The sequence below is a fragment of the Papio anubis genome, chromosome 8, assembly GCF_008728515.1.
Source record: "Papio anubis isolate 15944 chromosome 8, Panubis1.0, whole genome shotgun sequence".
NCBI classification, from domain to species: Eukaryota; Metazoa; Chordata; class Mammalia; order Primates; family Cercopithecidae; genus Papio; species Papio anubis.
Window position 1 is genome coordinate 58,007,466 of NC_044983.1, and position 23,797 is coordinate 58,031,262.

A 23,797-nucleotide genomic window follows, 5' to 3' on the forward strand; every position below is an offset into this window, starting at 1 on the left:
ATCTTCTTCTTTCTCGACTTCTCTTGTCTGCCTCCCGGTGAGGATTTCAAAGGGTCTGTGAGTTGAAAACCCTAAGCCAGGTCTCCCCGCGGCGTCCTGGCTAGTCCCGGCGCCCTGGGCCAGAGCACCTCTCAGCCGCAGCGCCCCTTGCCAACCAACTCTGTTCAACTTTCCCTTTCAGACTCCAGCAGGGGCGTCCTCCAGGCAACCGGCTGCGGCAGGCAGAAGCGACCTCGGCTCGGAGACCCCCGACCTGAGAGCTCAACGCCGGCTGAACAGACTCACCCGCGCAGCGCCCGCCGGCCCCCTAGCAGACGGGCAGGTTCCGGAGCTCGGCCTTGAGCTCCGCCGCGCCCGCCCATCCTGGGTGTCTCGCGCCCCGACCCTTCCTCCCCTGACCCCAAGCCATCCCAACTCCCATCCTCGCCACCTCTGGGGCAGCTCAACTAAGCCGTGTCCCTTCCGTTGCAAACGCATCCGACCACCCTCCCAATCCCCAGCACAACCCTCAGCGAGAAAGCCCAGCTGGGTCTACCCAGTTACACCGGTCAACGAGGGTCTCCATCGCCGCCGGCCGCCCTAATTCACGCTCATTCATATTCATTCTCTTTTCTCTGTGTCCCTCTTCCTTTCTCCCCAAAGACTCCTAACTAGACAGGCCGATCCTCCCCAGCGTCACTCCCTTTCATTCTTCCCCTCCCACCACACACACACACACACACAGACACACACTCACACACACACACACCCGGACCCAGACAGCCCACTCCACTTTCCAGACGCCCACCTCCTACATACTCCCCTCCCCTAAACAGACATTCACCCACTAGCCATCTGTAGCCTCTTTCCGCCCCCCGCCCCGCCTGCCTGGCTCCCCCTCCCCAAGAAGCAGACCTGCACAGTGGGACGCAGGGACCCCCGCCAGACGCTCGGGTAGTGCACGCCGCACTGACCTCGGCCCGCCCCGCCGGGAAACTAACAAAGGCGGGCGCGAGCCCGGAGCCCAGGAGCCGCGAGCGGCGGCCGCGGGGCCAGGGAGCCTGGGCCGGGCCGGGCGGGGACTACTCCGGAGTCAGGAGGCAGCAGCTGCGGAGGACGCGGATCTCTGGCAGTCAGCGCCGCTCGGACGCTGCCGGCACCATGGGCTGCTGCACCGGACGCTGCTCGCTCATCTGCCTCTGCGCGCTGCAGTTGGTGAGTGCCCCGCGCGCCCCTGCCCCAGGACAGGTCCCTGCTCTAGGACCGGCCTCTCCGGCTCCCTCTGCGGTTTCGCAGCTCCAGGCAAGGGGCGAAAGGATGAGCAGGGCGCTCCGCCCGGCTCCCAGCCTCCTCGCTGCCCGGCTGGGCTCGCACTGCTCTCCAGCCGCGGGCACTCGCTGGGTCGCCCCTGCCCTGCGGGAGGGCGCGGTCTCACCCCCGGTCCCGCGCGCTGGGGTTCGCCGCGCTCCCGCCGGGCGTCGCCACGCGCTCCAGGGGTTGCTGTCCAGGCGCCGGGGGAGTGAGAGATTTCCCTGCCCCTTGATCCGACACCTGGCTTTAGCACCCTCCGAGTTCGTGATGAAGTTACACGGGGACTTCCAGGCTCTATCTTCTTAGGATGATATCCAGGAATGTTGCTTAATTACACAATGTGTGTGAATACCCAGGTTCTGAGGAGACAGAAGCTTCCTCAACTCTGTTAGTGAAGAGTGAGGTGGTTCTTACCTTCGGCAGGTTGAAAGGTGATGGTTAAGGAGTCTGGGACCTCTCGGAAGGAGATCAGGCTGTGTGCTTCAGCCCCTGCCCTTCCAATTCCGCTTTGGATTTTGTTGAAATGTTGCATGTTCAGGCGGCTACAGACTGACAGCTGTCATCAAGGAGAGAACAGAGTGAACCGGCTCCACTGGCGCGGTGCCTTGCAGAGGGAGTGTGTGTAATGGGAAGTTAGAAACTAGAGTGGAGAAAAAAGGGCCTTTCAGAGCAGAGCAAATGCTCCTCTTAATCCCTTTGGATCCTGGAGTGGCCCTGTGGTCTATTCCATGGTCACTTGAGGTCAAGGCCACAGACCTTTTGAGTCAAACTTGTGTGTGTGAGAGATTAATAGACATCTCCCTTGCGTTATACTTGAGACAGATTCTGAGTGCTCTGTCAAGCTTTCTTCGAAGCATTGTATGTTTTTTTCGAGTCACAAATATAAACCTAGCATATTTTGGCAAGCGAGAGGAAAAAGCTTGCAATGAACTTTACTTAGTAATGTCATCCCTTGCAAGACTTATTAACTGAGAGATAAAATCGTGCTTTTTAGTAGTTAGTCCTTGTTTACATGAAGGTTTTAGAATGTTTTCACTTTTCTCTTGCCTCAGTGTTCCAGTCTCCCATGAAAACCTCACTTTGGATGTGCCCTTCATTGTTCACATAATGCATGCGTAATTTATGTATTCGTAGGTTTGAAATCAGTGACCACTTTTTAAGTCTAATGGATAGTGCCTTCTGTCGTGTGAAATACTTGAATGAAATATATTTTATAGTTTTCTTGAAAAATAATTTTAAAAATTTACAATATGAATTTTTCTTTCACTAAGAAGGCAGGAGCTTGATTTGTACTTTGGTTTTTAGAAAGGGACATGGTTTGTAAGTTGGAAAAACTGACTAAACATTGAGTCAACTGTTGATTCAATGTAAGATTATGGATAGGCACGCTGGATTGCATAATCTATAATGCATAATTTCTATTTTACATGGAAATAACAAGTAAGGTTTTTATGTAGCAGATTTATCAATGCAATTATGATTTTCTTAACAGGCATTGTGATGATAATGTTTTTGAGATTTCATCCATCAGCCAAGCATGCCCCTCTTTCCACTTTCTCAGTTGATACAAATGCAACTTATTTGTCAAAGCTTATCTTAAAATTCCATTTTTTAATGAAGTCTTCCTTGGTGCTCCAGGTAAAATCCCTTATATTCCTATAATCTCATAGCACTTCACTTTTTCCTCTGTTATAAAACATTTGATACACTCTTAAATAATTTTAGGTTATTAACACATATTTCTCACCACTAGATTGTAAGCAACTTGAGGGTAGGGACCATAGTATTAGTGACCTTTGCAAACTCTGCAAGTTGTTAGAGCTCATATTAGGAGCTAAAACATATTTGCTGAATTTCTGATAATACATAACATTTGCAATCCATACAGGGTTTTGACATAAACATTTCTTTTGACTTTTAAAACTATCCTGTGAGGTAGATACTCATTTCATTTGTTTGCAGGTGAGGAAGTTGATATTCACAGAGTTAAACAATTTATCCATAATCAGTAGTTTTTGGATGGTAGAAATATTGGGGTGATGGTAAGCATTTAACAACTGAATTGTAACCAAAACAAAACATATGTATATATTACATTGTAATATCATACAAGATAATCTTCTTTATGTAAAAGATGTGTAACTCTCAGCTGACAAATGATTAGCAGTAGTAAAATATGTAATAGTCTTTAGTGTGAATTCCATACAGCCATTTAATTTTGGCAGAATCTTTTTGCTGAGTTTGACAAACTCTTGGTTTTATAGATCTGACATGAATGCTGGTGAATATTTTTGTTTGCTTTAAGAAGAGGAAAGTGAAAATTGGAAGAAAATATTAGAACTTTACTTCATCAATTACATGAACAGATTCTTGGCTGAACTGGATAATAGTTTTTAAATACTTAAAAATTATTTCCTCAGTTTCTTTCATGCTATTGACAATGTAATGTCTATAGACATGACACACTTTTAGGTTTAATATGCATTACTTAAAATATTTCTCCATTATTTAAAAAGCCTAGACAATCAACGAAACAGTAAGCAACCACTGATTTGTGGGGTTTGCCAAATTCTTTGGTGTAGATACTTCCATCTTGACCAATTTCAAGTTTACCTTTATATAGCATTTCCATCATATACATAAGATAGGCATAACCTCAAAAGCATTGGTAAAGTAAAACACAGCAAAATAATTTGGAAGGAATAACTGTTAACTATTCAGTATCTTGGCTTTTAGTAGGATTTCTCTACATTTAAGTTTGCATAATTTATTTTTTAATAATGGCTGTATTTAACAACTAGCTCACAAAATTCCTAAAATCTAACAAAACCAATTCTAACTCCGAGTCCATATAAGCCTGCTTCAGCATATCATAGGGTAGAGATCCCTGTTTCCCAGATCTGGTGCACTTTCTACTGAAACCAATTGTCTTTTTTTGCCCTTTTATGTTTTTTTCTGCTTCCACCAGCTATCAGACAATGGAGGTTATGAGGCAGTGAACTAACAAGGGTGTTAAAAGAGGATGGCATTGGGAAAACACATCTGCTGAAGACAATCTACATGCTCATGACTAAGGCTTGACTGGGAGGTCATCAAATAGATGGTACATTAGTTCCTCCTAAAAGTTAAAGAAACATATAAAAAGCTTTTCATTATCTTATTCCCATTTCCTCTGACCTACTGTCCGGAGTGGGAAAATAAAAACTCAAATTGGGAAATTTACTTGGAGCAAACATATCCTTTTCAAGCTAGTATCTGTGGATGAGCTTTGGTTTGCAAAATCTCAGTCATTGTCTACTTTCCTCACTCCACTGCTCTGGCTGTCTTTCATCATTAGTTTTTCTCCAGGCTTCTGCCCTCAAGGTGTTTGCTCCATGGTTTTATGTTTGTAATCTTCTTGATTTTCCTAGATGAAATTAAAGAGAAAGTGAAAAGTATGAATACAGGCCCATCAAAAACTATGTGAAATAAATTTTTTTTAAAGAAGTGATTCGTTACTGTGTCACTAATTCATCTAGTCATCCAAGAGCCTTTAAGTACATTTTTTTTTGGAAGGATACTTTCAGTTTTGCTTGTTTTATAATACTGTATATACTTATTAGATAGGTGTAATCTATACATAAAAAGAAACACTTGATCTTATGCTTTTAGCACATTCTTTTCAGGTACCACTTTTAAATAAACCTTAATTGCATGATTTCAAAGTCTGACATGCCACATCTCATTTCAGAGCCATTTTCTGAGAGTAACCTCAGTGAAGCACTGAACTAATTTCGGCAGGTATTATTCCCACAGAGCTTTAGACATCTTTCCGACCTCACAGAGGTCAGACTCTGGCATGTTCAACGCAACTTTGGCATATTCAGCGCAACTTTGTCTCAGGATGTTATTATTACCCATGGACATTCATTGCACCTTTTGTCGCTTCAAGGTGAAAGTCTTACTATTAGACCTATGAATCAGGGAAATATAACTCAAAACTTTCACTGGACATATCTGTGGTACCCGAAAACCCTACAAAATTTAGGGAAAATAGGCAGCTTTTAACTCATAGATGAATATTTTTTATTGTAGAGAACATCCGACTGGGTACAGTGGCTTATGCCTATAATCCTAGCACTTTGGGAAGCCAAGGTTGGAGGATTGCTTGAGTCCAGGAGTTCCAGATCAGTCGGGGCAACATAGCGAAACCTTATCTCTACAAAAAATTTTAAAAAATTTTAGCCAGACGTGGTGGTTTGTGCCTCTAGTCCCAGCTACTTGGGAAGCTGAGGCGGGAGGATCGCTTGAGCTCAGGAGATCGAGACTGCAGTGAACTATGATGCCACCATTGCACTCCAACATGGGAGACAGAGTGACACTCTATAAAAATAAATAAATAAATAAATAAATAAATAAATAAGTAAATAAATAGAGAACATTCTCTTAAATTAAAGAAAACCAGCGTTTTTTTCTCACAGTGGAAATGAAGTTAAGTTTCTTTCTATACCACATTCAAACCACCTGTGAGTAAAGCACCTATGACACTAGAGTGCCGAGATAAATGTGTTAAGAGGGGTCTGTAGGGGGTTGGTGTAGCTGTGGTAACATGTTTTTAACTAAGTGCTGTGAAAGATGCAGCTCACCTGTCATAGATATTGGACAGCGAATGCCAAAATATATTTCTTGTACTATGTATTTATACTGATACTTTGGCTTTGACATGGTTTTAATTTTAATAGTTCTTTTATTCTCCTCTGTAATATAATTCTTAATCATTTTGTTTCCATTCTCTTTCTTTATTTCAACATTGTGGTTCATGTTATGAAACTTAGAAAAGATAAAGGTTAGTGAAATTCAAATTTTGTCTACTAATGAGACTTGAGTTATACTGTGACTGGTATTGAAACCATTCTGCATTAGCCAATACTGAAGGGTTACATCATGAGTAACACAATGAACTGTGGTGCTTGGGTATTGTGTGTGTGTGTGTGTGTGTGTGTGTGTGTGTGTGTGTGTGTGTAAGTGCAGCAGATGTGTTTGGATACATAAGGGTTCTGTTTTAGATACTTTAAGATTCTGAGACTTGAGGCCAAAGCTGTCAGGTACACGAGTGTGGAACCCGGAGGGCAAGCCTGGACTGCATATTTAGAATTAAGAATCATGAACAATATTGATATTTAAAAAGCCTTGGATGAGATCACCTTGGGAGAGAGAGTAGATAGTTGAGACTAGAACCAAAAATGGGACTTAATACAAGGTGAGTAGAGAACAAGGAGCCAGCAAAAGATACAGAAGAAGAGGTTGGAAAGAATCAACTTACTTTAAAAATAGGGCTGACATTTCAAGAGAAAAGTAAAACAAAACACAAAAAGCATAGAGCTGCAATCATCGCTAATAAAAAGGACATACACCAATAAATGATTATTATCAAATTGTATCTTTTGATTTTTTTCTGAGAGGTTAAGAGCAAAACTATCATTTTAATAAAAATACATGAATTGTCATACTTTTGTATTCTGTCCTAGGAAGCCAGGTCTGTAGAAGCAAAGTCAACATAAGAAGTGATTTCCACGGCATGTAAATCATGCTATAGCAAGAGAGTCATTTTATTTAATGAGAATTAATTAACAAATAATTTTATTCAATGTTTAGTAAAGTACTAAGCAGTCATTTAAATTAGCATTAACATTAATACAGTTAACATAGATTAGTTGTAATGAATGACATAGACCTTTCAGTTAGCAGAGCATTTTGTTTTTATGAATAATTGAGTAAATAAGAGAATACTCTGACAGTAAAGGGCTGAGAAGAGTGTTATGGGAAGAATTTTGTCCTCTAAAAAGATACACTAAAGTTCTAATTCCCCATACCTCAGAATGTGATTTTATTTGGAAATGTGGTTTTTATAGAAGTTATTAAGCTAAAATGAAGTCATTAATTCCTTATGACTGATGGCATTAAAACCAGGAAATTTGACGCAAAGACAGAAAAGCACAGAGGAAAGACACTGGGATGACACAGAGAGATAAAAATCACTCATTAAAAATAAAAATCAAAATCAGAAGGTAAAACACGCAATTGGGATGCTTTGGGGAAAAGATGACAGACAAGATGTTACTGAGCTAGAGAGACAGTAGACCTTCCCTTTCTTCCAAGGTGCCACGTGAAGACTGAGGATTGGAGTGAGCCAGGGCTTGCGGGCAAACCCATGGAAGCCAGGGAGAGGCAAGGAGGGAGTCCCTTACAGGCTTCAGAGGGAGTGGGCCCTGCTGGCACCTGGATTTTGGATTTCTAGCCTCGAGAACTGTGAGATAACTTGCTCCTCTTGTTTTAAGCCACTTGGCTGTGATACAAGGAGACCCTAGGAACTTAATACAGAGAGAGAGCTAGTCTGGATTATGTTTTAAGGTAGAACAAACCTAAGTTTAATTAAAACCACTTAAATGGTGAAAGAAATGCTTATGTTCAATGTGCATATGGATTTGGGCTTATGGGTGGCAGAAGGTTGAGACGATGTCATGGCAGGAAAAATCAGAGTCAAAGGGTTAAGTTCTTAGGCCAGGAGAGGCAACAGGCCGGGCCTGAGGACCCCTAGACAGTGCTGCCCTCATGGGCGTCTTTGGATCAGCAGTATCAGAATCATCTGGGAGAGCTTCTCAACAATAGTGGCTCAAGCTCACCAGGATCTACTGGATAGAAATATTTTGGAGAAGGGCTCGAGAGTCTCAAATTATTGAAAGCTCCTTGCATGATTCTGAGGTAGATCAAGGCTTGGGAACGTTTACTCAAATGAAGAGTTCCCTGGCTCAGAAGAACTTGAAGAGAAAAGACTGGATACTTCTTAAGGCTATTAGGGGCAAACCCAATTTCTGAAGGTCAGTTGAGAGCAGAGTTAGCTGAGTTGCCACTCTGAATGTCCTTAGCTTTTTAAGATTTTAGGATGGATACTGGGTATGGTGCCTCATGCCTATAATCCAGCACTGTGGGCGGCTGAGGTGGGAGGATCACTTGAGGCCAGGAGTTTGGGACTTGCCTGGGCAACAAAGTGAGACCTGTCTCTACAAAAAAAAAAATAAAATAAAAAAAAAAAAATAACCAAACAGTAAGACGAATACCTGTAGCCCTGCCTCCTTGGAGACTGAGGTGGGAGGATTGCTTGAGCTCAGGAGGTCAAGGTTGCAGTGAGCTATGATCGTGCCACTGCATTCCAGCCGGGGTGACAGAAAAAGACTCTGTCTCCAAATAAATAAACAAACAAACAAATAAGTAAATAAATAAATAGAGTTTTAGAAGAGTTGCTTCTCTTATGGAAGCTTAATGTCTATGATAGCAGGGAATCATCCTAACAGATTCTTCGAGGTCTGTGGTCTGTATCAGAGGGAGTGTCGTGTTTCCTATCCTGAATAGGTCAGTCACTGAGACTGCCTGTCCTCTGCACATGTAGCATCTGGTGTATCTGCAGTAGGCTCTCTGCTCTTTTAGGTCGTAGGCTGGGTCGGGTTCACAGCTTGGTCTGGAGAGGGAACCCAGATAAAAGCCCCAGGAGGAAGTGGGTGAGGTGCCTCCTCGCAGCCCCTTTTGACACTGCATCTATTTCTTTAGCCTAGACAGGAAAGATCACTTTGCTTTGATAAAAGTGCCTCAGGGCTCATACTGCATGGTTTCAAGGTTTACTTGAAGTAAATGGTTTCAACATTTCTTCTAGAGGACACACTAAAAATGGTTGTAGACCATATTTGTGAGGCTGAGGAATGTTCCTGTTTCTGCTTTGCAAACCAAATTTCTTATTTTTATTTTTAATTGGCAAATAATAATAATATATACTTATGAGGTAATTTGATGTTTTGATATATGCATAAATTGTGGAATAATTAAAACAAGCTAATTAACACATTAATCACCTCACATATCATTTTCTTTGTGGTAAGACATTTGAAATTTACTCCCTTGGCAATTTTGAAATATACAATACAGTATTATTAACTATAGTCACCATGCTGTGTAATAGATTTCAAACTAGAGTCCTTATGTTTGTAACCCTGATCAGCATTGGTTTGAATATGTCCTTCTAATAAGTATTTATAAGAAAGTTCTGCAATTCTCATGACTTAAGCCTCCCTGACATATAACTATGAAATTTATAACATCCATCAGACCTTTTCTCTCTTAAGCTTCAGTTACTTATTTCACCTTTTATTTTATTAACTAATACTTCATATTCTTTAGGTTGAAACCTAATTTGTTTTTAATTCTTTAGGTTGAAACCTCCTTTCCCAGATTCTCCCTTCAGCTTGCTTGCCCTGACAAGAGATGTAATGAATTCACTCTCTACAATGCCTGATTAATCTTCCTTAAGTGGAAACTTCAATCTGTCACTCCTCTTCAAAAAAAATCATGTCTCTGTAAGCTGCCATTTAATACCTTACCAATATAGAATTATTTCCTACTTCTCCAGGTCTGCATCCTCAGTTCCATAGGGACAAATTTCTATTTCATGAAAAACACATATTCATACTCTTGAACATATGTGGTTCAGGCTTCGTGAAGCAAATTTCAAGGTTGTAAAACTAAGAAAATGGAGATGAACAAAATTCACTGAAATAGAAAGAAGTATTTATTTATAATGTGGTTTTTATTCTTTATAAAATAATGAATTGCTTTTGTTTTTGTCAAATTATATTCTCCATTTTAATCAAATAATTTTCATTCTGGTTACTTACATGTAGATTTTTGTTTTGCGTAGTCTTTTTTTTTCCCTTAGAAGGATAATCTTTATCAAAAGATTCTGGGAAATAAATCATTTTCTATCCCCAGAACATCAATAGTCTTTGCTTTTAAAACATAAACTACTTATTTTATTTTATTTTTTTACCTTTCTCTGACAAATTGTGCCTCTGATGTAGCAATGCATGTTTTTGATCTTTTGATCAGATTGACTGGGCATGGTGTCTCATACCTATAATCCCCAAATTTTGAGAGGCTGAGGTGGGAGGATCCCTTGAACCTGGGAGTTCTAGACCAGCTCTGGAAGGACAGGGAGACCCCACCTCTACAAAATGAAAACAAAAATAAAACATAGATGGTTGTGGCTGTCTGTGCCTGTAGTCCCAGCTACTTGGAGGCTGAGGTGGGAGGAGAATCAGTTGAGCCCAGGAGTTCGAGGCTGCAGTGAGCCTTAAATGGTGCCACTGCACTCTAGCCTTGGGGACAGGGTGAGACACTGTTTCAAATAAATAAATAAATAAATAAATAAGGTTTACAAGCACTTAATACAAATAACTCATTAAAAATAAAAATAAAAATCAGAATGGAAAACACAAAATTGAGATGCTTTGGGAAAAAGATGACAGACAAGATGTTATTGAGCTAGAGAGACATAGACCTTCCCTTTTTCCCAAGGTCCCAGTGTCTGAATGAAACCAAAATAGTGTGAGGAAGAAAACTGGAGCAAACAGCAGATCGGCAACATTGAAGAATTCAGGAGACAAGTAGAGTGTATTTGGCCCAAGGCCTTAATATTAGTTTGTGCACTGTGTACACTGCACGAAGATGTTCCTGTGTTACACAGAAATTTGGCACTTGCTGCACTTGCACGAAGGATATAGTGGGCATAGTGCTGGAGTATTGGTGCCTTTTGGCTTCACAACATGTTGAGAGTTGGATGATTGATAACATTGTGCAGATGATATGGAATGAGAGAATAAATATGTTACTTATTTTAAAAATAAAGCTGATGAATGTGAAAGTTAAGATTTATAGGATTTTGGACAACAATGAGAAGTTAAAAAGAAAACCACAAATTATTCTTTATTGCTTATTTTGATTTTCTTATAATACTTTCTATGTTACACTTTAACATTAATTCTGAAAAAGAGGAGAGATTTTCCAAACAATTAGTGGATGCTTTGAGGTCAATTTTAGGAAGACTATTTGGCAAATACTTGATAAGGTTATATTTAGTATAGCTTCTTTCTTAGGTGCATCAAAAATTCATGCTTTTAATCCCCATTAACACTAATTGGTGTTAATGTGTGTGAACATGCATCTACAGCAGAAAACACTAGACGAAAATACTTCATCAGTGATTAGTATTCAAAATGCCAATTAAATGGTAGTACATGCAAATGACGTATAGCACAAACTATCTAATTTACATTTTTAATTTGATATGTTTTGCAAAGATATTGAAATAAAATGGAAGGTAGGCTATGAATGCCCTGTAATGGAACATTCTTACCTTAGGTCTTGATAGAGTATAAGAGAATAGATATTGTAAGATAAGCATAGTAATAAACAAACAACAAAAATCATCAGGTGAAGGCATTGACTTAAGTTGGAGAATGTGAAACACTTGAACTAGTAGGTTGCTGTTCTGTTTGACACTGGTAAGAGCATCTGCAGTTCATTGAATTGGAGGAGAAACTTTTATCCATTGGTAAAGGGAGATGAAGGTGAAGGTGGGTGGGCGGCAGGAGTTGGAGTACTGACAAGGGCTCTAATTGCAAGAATTAGATAGCTTATTTTTAAAAGAAGCAAGGGGAAGATCTTGGCAGTGTTAATGATATTATTCATTTTTTAGATTTTTTTCTTTCATTTTTTGCATAGAGTAGCATTCTTTAGAATGCTTCGTTCCTTTATTAACAAGAAGTATTGAAACAGGATTTTAGTGATCAGTTTCTCGTAAGAGATATGAGCTCAACAGGGGTGACGATAAGTCATAAATATATTTCTCAAAGTTTCTATTCCAGTAATGAGAGGCACAGTAATACTTTGGTATTGATTAATATCTAGTATAATAAGAGTTTGCATGTGGGAAGCCATAGGCTACAGATGTTGATTGGTTAAATTGGTTAATTAAAGTACAAACAGGAGTGCTCTACACTGAAGTTATGTTTCCTGTGCTGGTAGCTAGCTGTAAATGATCATAATTAAGACAATGGGAGCTATAAATGGTTGTTAATGATAATTATTTATCAAATTTGTATTTAAAATATAAATTCTTGATGAAGTTCTTTCAAATTATAGTTTATGAAAAGTAACATTTCTTAACTTCAAGAGGTCCTCAAGAAATCATCTAGAGCCATTGTTAGCTCCAAAGCAGTTATGTGTGTGATGCTTCAATACTAAAGTCTCTCCTGTTGAATCTTAAATGTCTCTGAGAATATAAAACTTGCTTTGATTTCTATTGTCTTCTATTCATTTGCTTTATATCTGGATGGTGAACAGTAGATGGAGACAGTCATGGGCCGGAGCTGACTCGTAACAACTGGGGACAGCTTCCTGATAGGTTTCCAGGAATCATGTGAGCCAGTTGTTAAATATAGCTTTATTAAAAATTAACTATATAAACTTATAATTAAATTATATTAAAAACAAAAGTATATATATTTAAAAGTCGACACTTTCTAATGATTTTATTGCAGTATACTGTTATCTCTGCTCTGGGGGTTATTTTACATCTACATGGTACGAATTTTACATACAGTTTGTATGGTGGAAATTCTGTATAACAGAGGACTATCTATTGAGTATCTCTTCCCAATTGTACATCCAGTGACATCATATTGGTAGCTAAAAATTTTTTATGAAGTGTTTATAGCATAGAAATATCCTCCTTAAGCTCCCAAGGCCAGTTGTTAAATTATTTACTAGCATATCACCAGGTAGAGGCTTTCTTCATCAGGCCAGTTTTTTTCCCTGTACCAAATTGGAACTGATTCATAAGCTTTCAGTGTAACTAATTAATGCATGTATAGAAAGTATATTTTATAACCTAAGTGTTTTATTTATTGCTTTGAATACAACTGTAAAATTGTTTAAACATAAAATAGAAGTTTTTATTTTCAAAAAATTACAATATTAAATCCTTGGCCTTAATAATAGCTTTTGGATCTCCCTAAAGTGTTCATACACTTTGCATGGTAACTGATTTGTTGGTAACTGATTTGTGGCTAAATGATTCAGAACTGATAATGGGTTATAGGTTGTACTTCTAGGTGAGTGACTAGAATCTAGAATCTCTCACTATGAGGGAAAGTTATTTTTGCTTAATGAGTGCTGATTAGTTCCCATGAGGTAAAGGTGGACTTACTCCAATACCCAGTTCTTCCACCTGTTGGCATTATTGGTCCTAATTAGCTTCTTCCACAAGGATGTCAAATAATCAACGGTGAAATGATTGAAATACCTTTTGACACCCACATCTGGTTCTTCCAGACTGGGATAATCTGCATTTTCCATTGTCCCCACATTGAAATACTAAATATTCTATCTTGAAGAAGGCTTCAAGAAGGTGATTTATGTGGTAGCACTCCAAAACTTATTTAGCTCGTAAAATGTCTCTTCTAAATTTTAAAAAGCAATCATTGTTACAATGTGAAACAAAATCCTCTTGTACCTCAAATTTCATTGTACCATTCTTATTTTCATGAGGCAGATATTAATATATTCTCATTTACAGATGAGAAAACTGAAATGTGGGAAAATTAAGGAGTATGTTGAAATTATATGTTATGCTATTGCTTAAAGCATGAGAAATGTAGAAATGCAGATAACAAAACTGTGTGTGTGTGATCTTAGATTAGATCTTCGATTGTAGTATTGTGACTGCATTAAAAAAGAGTCACTCTTCTGGACTTAGGTCAAATCTGTTGTGAAGAGTAATTATTTAAGCAAGCAATTTCTGTACATGCAATGTGATTTTTACAATGTAATCCAGATGACTTGAGTAGTAAGAAGAGACAATAACCCTGGGACACAGCTTTTTCTTTTGTTTTGTTTTGGCATTTCTGTTGGTAGAGGGTAGCTTTCCCTCATTATTGACATCTGTTTTAGGAATCCCTCAGGAGGAATCCCAACTTATCCCGAAACAAAAGAATGAAATGCAAGCTTTCTGCAGACCAAGTATTTTGCAATTTTTGCATGCTCTATTTTCTTCAGCTGATGAACCACTTCTGACAAAGCTTTCTCACTGTCCGGATATAATCTGCTAATACCACTGGGATCTACACTCACAAGTATCCTCTTCCTCCATAAAAGTTTAAGCCATTAATTCTTTTTGATGTCTGTAGGGAAACTCTTCCTTTTCCTTGTAGTATTGTGATTGCCAAAGATTTGAATGTGGCAACCAGACCACTGACAGAGCGTCTTGAATGCAGGGCCAATTAGAGGGAAGCACTAGATGAAGCCACTGAACCATTAGGAGGCTTGCAAAGATCCCCTAACACTCTTTTCATCTACAAGAGAGCTGTGGTTGGAAATACACAGATGGAGTTGTCCTTAGGGATGTGCTCTTCACGCATGTGGTTCCGTTGAAGCATTTTGCAAGTAGAAGACAACGTTTTGTAATATTTCACAGACCGTACATCATACAGAGGCACATTGGTCATCTATTATTAATATGTTTGTTTGGCCCAACCAAAAGGGTCTTTCTACACACTTTTTAACTCCTTCCCTACTAATGATACATTTATTGTAGGGCAGAGGTTTTGATTAAAGATATAAGTAATATGATTTTTTAGCTCAGTTTTTCTTTCAACACAACACAAAGTAAAACATATTAATTTTTTTTATTGATGAAAAACTGGTTTGGCATTTGCAAAACTCTGCATGAATTCTAATTCCAAATGCTTGATTTTTTTCCCACTATATTTAGGAAATAATATTGTTTTCACATTTAGAGGACCACATCAAGGCTAAAAAGATAATATCATTTAAACATATTTTAACATGTTTAAACTATGTATTTTTATATTTTTAGTTATCAGAAAATTTAATTTGTTTCCAAAATGCTGGTTAATTTTCATTCCACCAAATAAAGGTTTAAAATGCTCTTAGGAGAATGGTAGTCAAAACTCTTATAAAAATAGAAATGTACTTCTTTAGTCAATATGTAGTTTGCTTTGTATTAAATAAAGAGGTAATCTGAAATGTACATTTGGATTAAGTGCCAACTGTAATGTCTATGTACTTTTCATGGCCTAAAATGAAAGGAGAAACACTGGAGAACTGTTATCCCACAGGCATCAGAATTACACTGATGGGCCATCAGCTGCTTTGCAGCCATGCTTTTCTCCAAGGTGCTCCAGTGATACTGCAGGCTGACCTCATGAATGGATGGGTGAAGAATCACAACTAGATGACAGGACTAGCATTCTAGGAGCAATATTTAATGTGACATAACTTAATCCAAGTTGGTATATAATTATGATAGTAGTCAAAAATCAGATGACATTAGAAATAGATGTAACTGAAAAGACAGTGTAGTAAACCATTGCAAACTTAATAATCTTCATCTGTAGACCTAAGGAATAAAATCATTGAATATTTTTGGACTTATTTTCCATTCAAGTATAGAGGAAATGGTGCTTTGGGCAGGACTACGTTACATATTTATATATGAACGTCGATACATGCAATGATGCCAATTTACAAGAAAGTCCTGAGTACGAAGATCTAAACAGTAATAAACTACAGACAAAAGAATCAGAAACACAATGTTTTCTTAAGCAGTAAATATTGGAATGCCTAAATATAGGCTAATTGCTAAATATATGTAGCAATCCACTGAACATTGGTCAGATACATTTAAACAAAGGAATATGATAGTTTCATATTTCTCATAGTGAAGTATTTTCAAAACTATACAGTCAAACTTAAAGAGAAAGCTAATTTGGAAATGGTTCACAAGGAAAAATGAGGAAATTCATATTGCTTAGCCTAATGGTGGATTATTCGCCTCCTAAGGAGCTGTCTCAGAATGTTGAAAGGAATATATTCCCTGCTGGCCACCTGCTTCTGCCCTGTTTTCTCCATCCCTGGTGTCATTGTCCCACTTGGCATGTTCTGACCCACCCTAATTCCTGAGCCAATATTGGCAAAGTCAAGATAGTATGTATATTATCTTCAGCTCTGCAGTTAGTATCCATTAAAACATTAATTAAATACTTAAACTTCTCTGTTTTAGAAGTGGGAAGAATAACAAGGTAACAATATTGTAAGATGGCTGACTAGAGAAACTTGGGCACCTTCCTTGTTACTCCTTCCCCACTTGGTTCTCAAGCTTCCTTAGTGGTTCCCAAGGCTTGGTACCTGCTAACTAGTGATTCTACGCTATGTTATTGGTCTAGGCCTATGTATATAATAAAATGCAGTTGGAGTTTACCTGGCACCGAAGTTAGTTACAGCTGCTGCTTGTGTTCTGTGTCAAGCTCTTACTACTGAGAAAGATACAGGCACAGAGGCTTCTATTCCAATTTTTATGATACAGCATCCTCACCCTGCAGACCCCAGCTGCAGCTTGATGTGTCCAGCTGTCCATTGTGATGGTAAAATTACAACATCACAGTGCATGTACCACTGCTCCTGGGACTGTAGCTTGGCTGTGTCACACCATGAATCTTTCTCACTAGCCGCATGTTTTGTGAGTTCGACACTCTTGTGGAGACTCTTGGAGGTCACCTGGAGCAATGTTTTATGATCTGGCCTTCTTCCATCCATATGGCTGAGAAAGGAGCCAGGTAATATTTCCAACATGGCCGCTTTCTTGACCTAAGAAAAGAGTGATATCAGAAGCATACAGCTTATGGCAGCACGTCATGGATAAAACAGGTACAAAAAAGGTGCCATTACAGAAAAGAAGTTTTACATTAATTTTAAGTCAGTATATAAGTGATCTATTCTTAACTGTCTACTGCCCAAATCATTATTTAAAATTGCTACCTGGGGCTTGAAAGTACATACATCCTTCTTTCTACTACTTCTTTGCTTTTCTCTTCACAGTAAAGCCATGAAAGTGACTATTCTATAATTAATCTCTTCTACAAACTGCCAGACATAATCAAATTCTGTAAACACTTTTGTCTGTGTTTACACAGACATGTTGTAACGCTTATGGAAGAATATTTGGGAAATTATTTCTGTGAAGATCTGTAGAATAGATTGGGGATACTTTTGTCCAAAAAGGTAGAGACAGCCATTATCGGAGTCAAAGAAATAAACTGAGCAGCTTTCAGTAAACATCTATAGACGTGTAATTGGTACATGGCATTGGCAAAACAAACATTTTTAATATTTATACATTTTAACAAAAATTTAAAATAAGGTAATTTTATTTAAATATGAAAGTAAATCTATTTTATATTTTATTTGTGTCTTCAAGCCTATTCCCTTCTTTATTCACACTTAAATTTTTAACACTCTGAAGTAGAGTCGCTGGAAAGCTCTGCATGGTGAAATCTTTTTGGCTGCATTTTTATAGTACACATTTTTATACAAAGATGTGGCATTAACACTGTAATCAGGTGACTTCAGATTTTTGGACGCAAGAAAATTTAAAACAATTCAAAACTTTTAACCTTTGTGTATGGTGTTTTTGCAGTTGAGTTTGAGATTTTAAAGTACCTGAAAGTTAGTGGCCTCAAGATGGTATGATTCCTGCATTTATCATATAACACCACAGTGCCAGTGAACAGTACCTTGGGGATCTATTTTTCAGAATATTCCACGGCCCACAAAATTGATTTAAATTGAGTTCTCCTTTGCTTTAAAGGAATTTGGTCTCTTCACCCTCCTTCTCTCCTTCCTGTCTCCCTCTGTTCACTCTTCTCTCTCCTATCCTTGGGTCCTAGAAAGTCTCCTCTTGGACTCCTCAGAGTGAAGAAGTAAGGGAACACCGAGCAAGGAGCCCTGGACCCCTCCCCTGGCCTTACTCCATAGGAAATGAAGGCTCAGAGGATTTTGAGTGAAAGAATTAAGATTCTATGTTTTGTAAACACTGGAGTCTAAATAAGACTTCATTTGGGAAAGGAGTTGTACTACTGAAAAGAATCATAAAACCACTACTTTAGAGTGTGACGTGAAATAGTTCCAGATTTATGTAACCTTGGTAGGAATTATCATGCTAAAATAAATTAAGATTTCTCTCTTCATATGCTGCCTTCTTATTAAATGATGTCAAATCGCTTTTAGTAATATACACATATGAAAGAAAAATAATTAATTTAAATAGATATCAAAGTTTCAGACATATTCAAGGGAAACATTGCATGAGTTAGTTTTACTTACTATGTGATTTAAAGGAAATCTTGAGAAATTGTAACGTATGTCTCATGTAATAGTTGTAGTGGGCTCCATCTGAGGCAGGAGGCGGGACTCGACTCTGGATGCGGGGCTCAGACACCAAACAAGGTTGAGGACTAGCTAAAACAGGGAAGAGAGAGAAGCGCCTGTCCCTAAGACAAGCCCACCAGTGTGCCAGGTCAGTTTACTGCTGCCATGGCAACACCTAGAAGTTGCTGCCCCTTTCCCTGGCAGTGACCCGACAACTCAAAGGTTGCCACCCCTTTTGTAGAAATGTCTCCACAATCCACCCTTTAATTTGTATATAATTAAAAGCAGATATAAATATGGCTGCAAACTGCCTTTGAGCTGCTCCTCTGGGCACACTGCCTATGGGGTAACCCTGCTCTGCAAGGAGCAGGACCTCTGCTGCTGCTGTGCATTGCCACTTCAGTAAATGTTGCTAAGACCCTGACTTGCCCTTGAATTATTCCCTGGGTGAACCCAAAACCTCCCAGGCTAAGCCCCAATTATGGGGCACATCTGCCCTGCATCACATCCATCATTGCTGTAGTACAGTAATTATATTTCAAACATGTTTGCATGATATCATATTATTTTCAAAAGCATAATAACTCTGGTTTCTGAGTTATTACAAAACATAAATATAATTATCTTATTGTGTTCCACAATGAAAATTTTGGAGCATGTAGATATGATTCAGAATTCAAGCAATAGAACAAATCATTCAATTTGATTTTCCTGCAAAATATTTTTCCTTACACAGAAAACTTGCCAGTTTGTTTCCTTTTTAACAAATTACTAAATCAGTGAACCATGGTAAAATTTCAGTGTTTTTAGGTTAAATATCCGCAGTTTCTTATGTTTCCCTTAATTATTTGTTATGATTCTCTTGGCAGATATCATGTGACATTAATACATTTAATATTATAAGATGGTTGTCTTCTCTACACTATTATTTCATGCTAATGTTCCACATTACTTTACTTTTTAGTTAACCTTTTACTATTCATATATATTTTTCTTCTATTTGAAGAATGGAAAGGGTCCTGCCTTACTTGCTTTTGTATTCCCCACAGTGCTTGTGTCCTGATATACATCTAACAGTTGTTCAGTAGGTATTCATTGACTTTTTGATAAATGGGTTATTATATTTCCTACACTATCAGGCTAATTTTGGTCATAGGAAGCAGATAATTCAGGAAAAAATTGCTTAAACTGGTGCTACTGAAAATGTGTCCCATAGATTGTTGGTCAGAATGCAAACTTTATTTCTGATCTGCAAGTAGCCAAGTAATTAAGAGTATGCATTTAGAAACATTTATAGCAATTTTAATGTATCATGATATCCAATGGCTGGTCATTTATCCTAGGAATTTGTTTTTATTGTATTTCACAATAGTTTTTGTCCTCAAGTGATTGAAAATGTAAAAAAAATATAATTTCTTGACCACAGGGTGTTTAAGAAGCACAGATTTAGACAATGGGTATTTATTAATAACAAATCTCACATAGTAAGAAATCAAGGAAGAAATAGTTACTGGGTTGGGGTTCAACAATGTTTAATAGTGGTAGGGCTCCAAGTTGATGTTTCTTGGGTTCCCTTGGTCTTCCAGCTTAGCTACAATATGCCATCAGCAGTTACAAGCCTCATGCTTTCACATGAAAATACTCAACTGGAGAAGGAAAAGGACAGATGCAGAACAGCCTCTTCTCTCTCACAGCTCTCTTTTTGTCTGGAGAGAAAGACTGTCCATATCTAGAAGACTGTTCATACTTCTTTCCATATCTGATTGACCAGAACTGCATCCCTGTCTTCCCCTGGATCAATCCCTGTAAAATGGTCCTGGCTTAGTCCAGTGTGATCTATCCTCTGGGTGGGACACCTAGCTGCATGACCAGAGTCAGGGATCTCTCAGCAAGAAGGACTGGAGAATGGCTGTTCTGCAAATTTCTCCAAAGACCTAAAATTATCAGAAATTGACATCACCACTGACAGTGTTTCAATAAGTGGGAAGGTATAATAATAATAGCTCATGTTTATGCAATGGCTGTTATGTTAGGTATTCTGCATAACTCTTCATATTTTGTAAAACTTCCCTCCACACAGTCAGCATTATCCCTCTTTTATAGATAGGAAAAAGGAGACATCAATAAGTTAAGTGTTTTACCCACGGTCACATCGCTGGGAGGTAAATAGGGCTGACATTCCAACCCAACACCATGAATGTCTACACCCAGGTTCTCCCTACTGCTACAAAGGCTATTTTTGTATGGTGCTGGTTGGGTAGCCTGTACATGCATAATACCACAAATCTGGGAAGGCCTGACCAGGGATATTGGCTTGAGAAAATGCCTCTCTAAGTAGGCAACATAAACTCTCTTAACATTTCTAAGTATAGTTATTGCATTTCCGGTACGTGGGACTTTTTCCTTTAGCTCACTAAAATGTTACCCTCTCTGTTGCTGTCTGAAATACATCTTCCTGTACAACATCTGTCCCTGTCATTGCTGCTCCAGGTGTCACAGGACTCTGCTGTTGTCTTGAGTTTGGATGTAATATGCAGGAGATGTATTCTTTGTAATTCTGGAATCCAGAAGAACATTGCTCAATAAAACCCCTGTGCATGGTTTATAAGTATTGCTTGCAACTTTACTAATACTTTATGGCCATGCTATATATCAATAGCACTGTGGCTTAGCTAGGCTTTCCTGGGCTATCAAAAACCATTTTTAACCCCAGAGAGTGCCAAATAACCAACTTTCAAACAATTCTTTGCAGCACAGCTCTTTGATAAGCTGAAAATTGCCCAGTTTATGCAATTCTTTCTTCTTCTTATAGTTCCTTATATTCCAATTCCCTAGAAAATTGCTTTTGAGAAAGAGTAGACAATATATCTCTGAAGTAGTCCATTATTTTTTTATTCCACTGCTGAGCTGGGTATACAATCCTATTTATCTTTGACCATGTTCCTTTCTGCAGGTGCAAGTCTATTCTAGCTAATACATGGCGCATAACAAATTTTAAAAGGCTATGAAAATAAGCTTGGGGACACTCAACTTCAATACTCAAATACGTAGATTTTATTATCACATTTCTGAAAATGTATTACCTATTAAACTATGTGGATCCACCTTAAGGTAAGTTTTTCCTTTCACAGTCCTACATTGTTAATTATACTCACTTGTGAGTTACTTTAGGTCAGCAACTGTGACTTGTGTGGCATTTGGTAATGCTCATTAATGTTGCTGACACTGTCTTTGGATGGAAAACCTCAGCATGTATACAATGCATAATTTCACCAGATTCACTGTTTTATAAGAAGCCATAAAAACAAAATGTGGGGTTTAATAAGTCTGTCTATCATCTAAAAATTTCCATGTACTTTCCTTTAAGGAAAAAAAAGTAATTTATGTTAAAGTACGAACAATGAAAACAATTTACTTAATTTATCTTTCTTTAGCTAATGCGGAGGTCCTTATTATTATTTTTTTGATTTTTCCATTGTTTTTTAACTCAGATTGCAGAGTTTTTATCTGTTTGTTTTGAGAGAGGGTCTCACTCTGTCACCACTGGAGTGCAGTGGTATGATCACAGCTCACTGCAGCCTTGAACTCCTGGGCTGAAGTGATCCTCCCACCTCAGTCTCCTGAGTAGCTGGTACCAAAGGCATGTGTGACCACACCCAACAAAGTTTTAAAATTTTCTTATAGAGATGGGGTCTTGCCATGTTGTCCAGGCTGGTCATGAACTCCTTGGCTCAAGCAATCATCCTTCCTTGGCCTCTCAAAGTGCTGGGATTACAGTCATGAGCCCTTGGGCCCATCTCATATCACAGGCTTTGTACTTTCAGATCATATGCAATGTGTTTCTTTAAATTAAATTTTAAATTATAAATTTAAAAATTATAGTTGTATTTATTTATGAAGTAAAAAGTTATAATTTATGAGAATTATGTGGAATAATTAAATCAAATGAATTAATATATATCACCTCAAATATTTATTTTGTGATGAAAACATTTAAAGTTTATTCTCAGCAATGTTGAATGTATAATACATTATTATTTACTATGTTCACCACGTTGTGCAAGATATCTCAAAGAAAAAAAACCTTATCCTGCCTTTCTAATTGACTATATACCCTTTGACAATCATCCCCCCATTACTCCTGCCAATCTCCCGACCTATGGTAGCCAGCATTTTACTCTGTGATTCTTTGAGTTCAATTATTGTAGATTCCACATGTAAGTGAGAACATGTGGCATTTGCATTTCTGTGCCTAGCTGATTTCACTTAGCATAATGCCTTCCAGTGAAAACCAAGAGCAATATTGAAGGGCTGACTCAACTGAAGTTTAGCATGCCTTGTGAAATAATTTTTTCTTCCTGTTGATTTGAAAACTTGTGAAAATATTAAAAATTGGTACTAAAAACATAACTAATATTTGTAAATGTCACTCATAAGAACATACATATTCATCACATTTCTCAGTATAAACCAAGAAACATAAGAAAAACATCCGAAAAACATTTTAACGTCTTTACAGGCTGCTTTAGTTTTAGTTAGAAATAATATAGAGAGTCAAAGACTCAAATTATAAATCTAAGTGGCTCTGCATTCTGCCAAGATTGGAATGCTGCATGGATGAAATTTACTGTGACCCAAACTTTCAACAAAATAGTTCATGACAACAGGATAGGACCACAAATGAGGTTTTTTATTTCAATAAATTCTTTGACTTATCTGTTCTTACTGTTGTCTTTAAGCCAAGATTTGTAGTGGGCCCCTAAATTGGAAATTTTAGAAAAGGAAGTTTTACATGGAACTGACTCCAGGTGGGAATTGAGAACTGTTTGTGTTTTGTCTGGGAGGAAGTATCAAGGTGTACCTAAGAGTTGAGGTATATCTGAAGTGGTAGTATCAGGAAGTTTGCAGGGTAGTGTGAAATGAAATGAAAATTTCAATTGTACTGTATCCCAACCAATAATGTAATGTCTTCCTTACATAATGTGCATAATGCTAGAGTTTCACACAGTAAAGAGTACCAACAATAAATAGGCCCATGTTAGCTGTTTTAATTTTTTCAGCATATGAAGGGTTCCTTTGGTGTGATAGCACTAGAGAGGATTTAGGATTTTTTTCCCTTTTATAAAAAATTTTGTTTTAGAGATCATCTACCACAATCACGTTTGTCAGAGAAGAGAGAATTGATTTCAGCTCTAGTGATTCTTCAAATAACATTCTAGAATGCTGAAATATTGTGGTTCCTCAGCTTTATTATCCACGACACTTAGGGAAAGTCCACAAAAATGTGTTATGAGCTGGAGCTGCTTGCCGCCATACTGCCGTGAGGGGCAGAATTGTTGGGTGGAAGCGTTGCGCTATTTACGTAGCTCAGCTGAACAGTTCACGGAGATGTGGCTATTACAGAGGCAGTAACGTT

General features: G+C 38.2%; 1 protein-coding gene and 1 long non-coding RNA gene across 4 annotated transcripts in view; one reads left to right on the plus strand and one right to left on the minus strand.

Moving 5' to 3' along the window:
* Positions 1-369: 369 nt before the first annotated feature.
* The window catches only part of NKAIN3 (sodium/potassium transporting ATPase interacting 3), a 705,418-nt gene continuing 681,990 nt past the window's right edge, over positions 370-23,797 (plus strand). The window contains exon 1 of one of the 3 annotated variants that reach the window (XM_031669583.1): positions 370-1,194. In XM_031669583.1, the coding sequence (XP_031525443.1) occupies positions 1,141-1,194 (54 nt within the window). In that variant the 5' untranslated portion in view covers positions 370-1,140. The remainder of the gene's footprint in view (positions 1,195-23,797) is intronic. The other 2 variants (XM_021942373.2, XM_021942370.2) reach the window with 2 other exon arrangements.
* On the minus strand, positions 4,489-16,519 carry LOC103886840. The gene is made up of 2 exons (XR_650667.3): positions 16,436-16,519; positions 4,489-4,696 (listed from the first exon to the last, which is right to left on the minus strand). It is a non-coding gene; the product is annotated as an uncharacterized LOC103886840 (long non-coding RNA).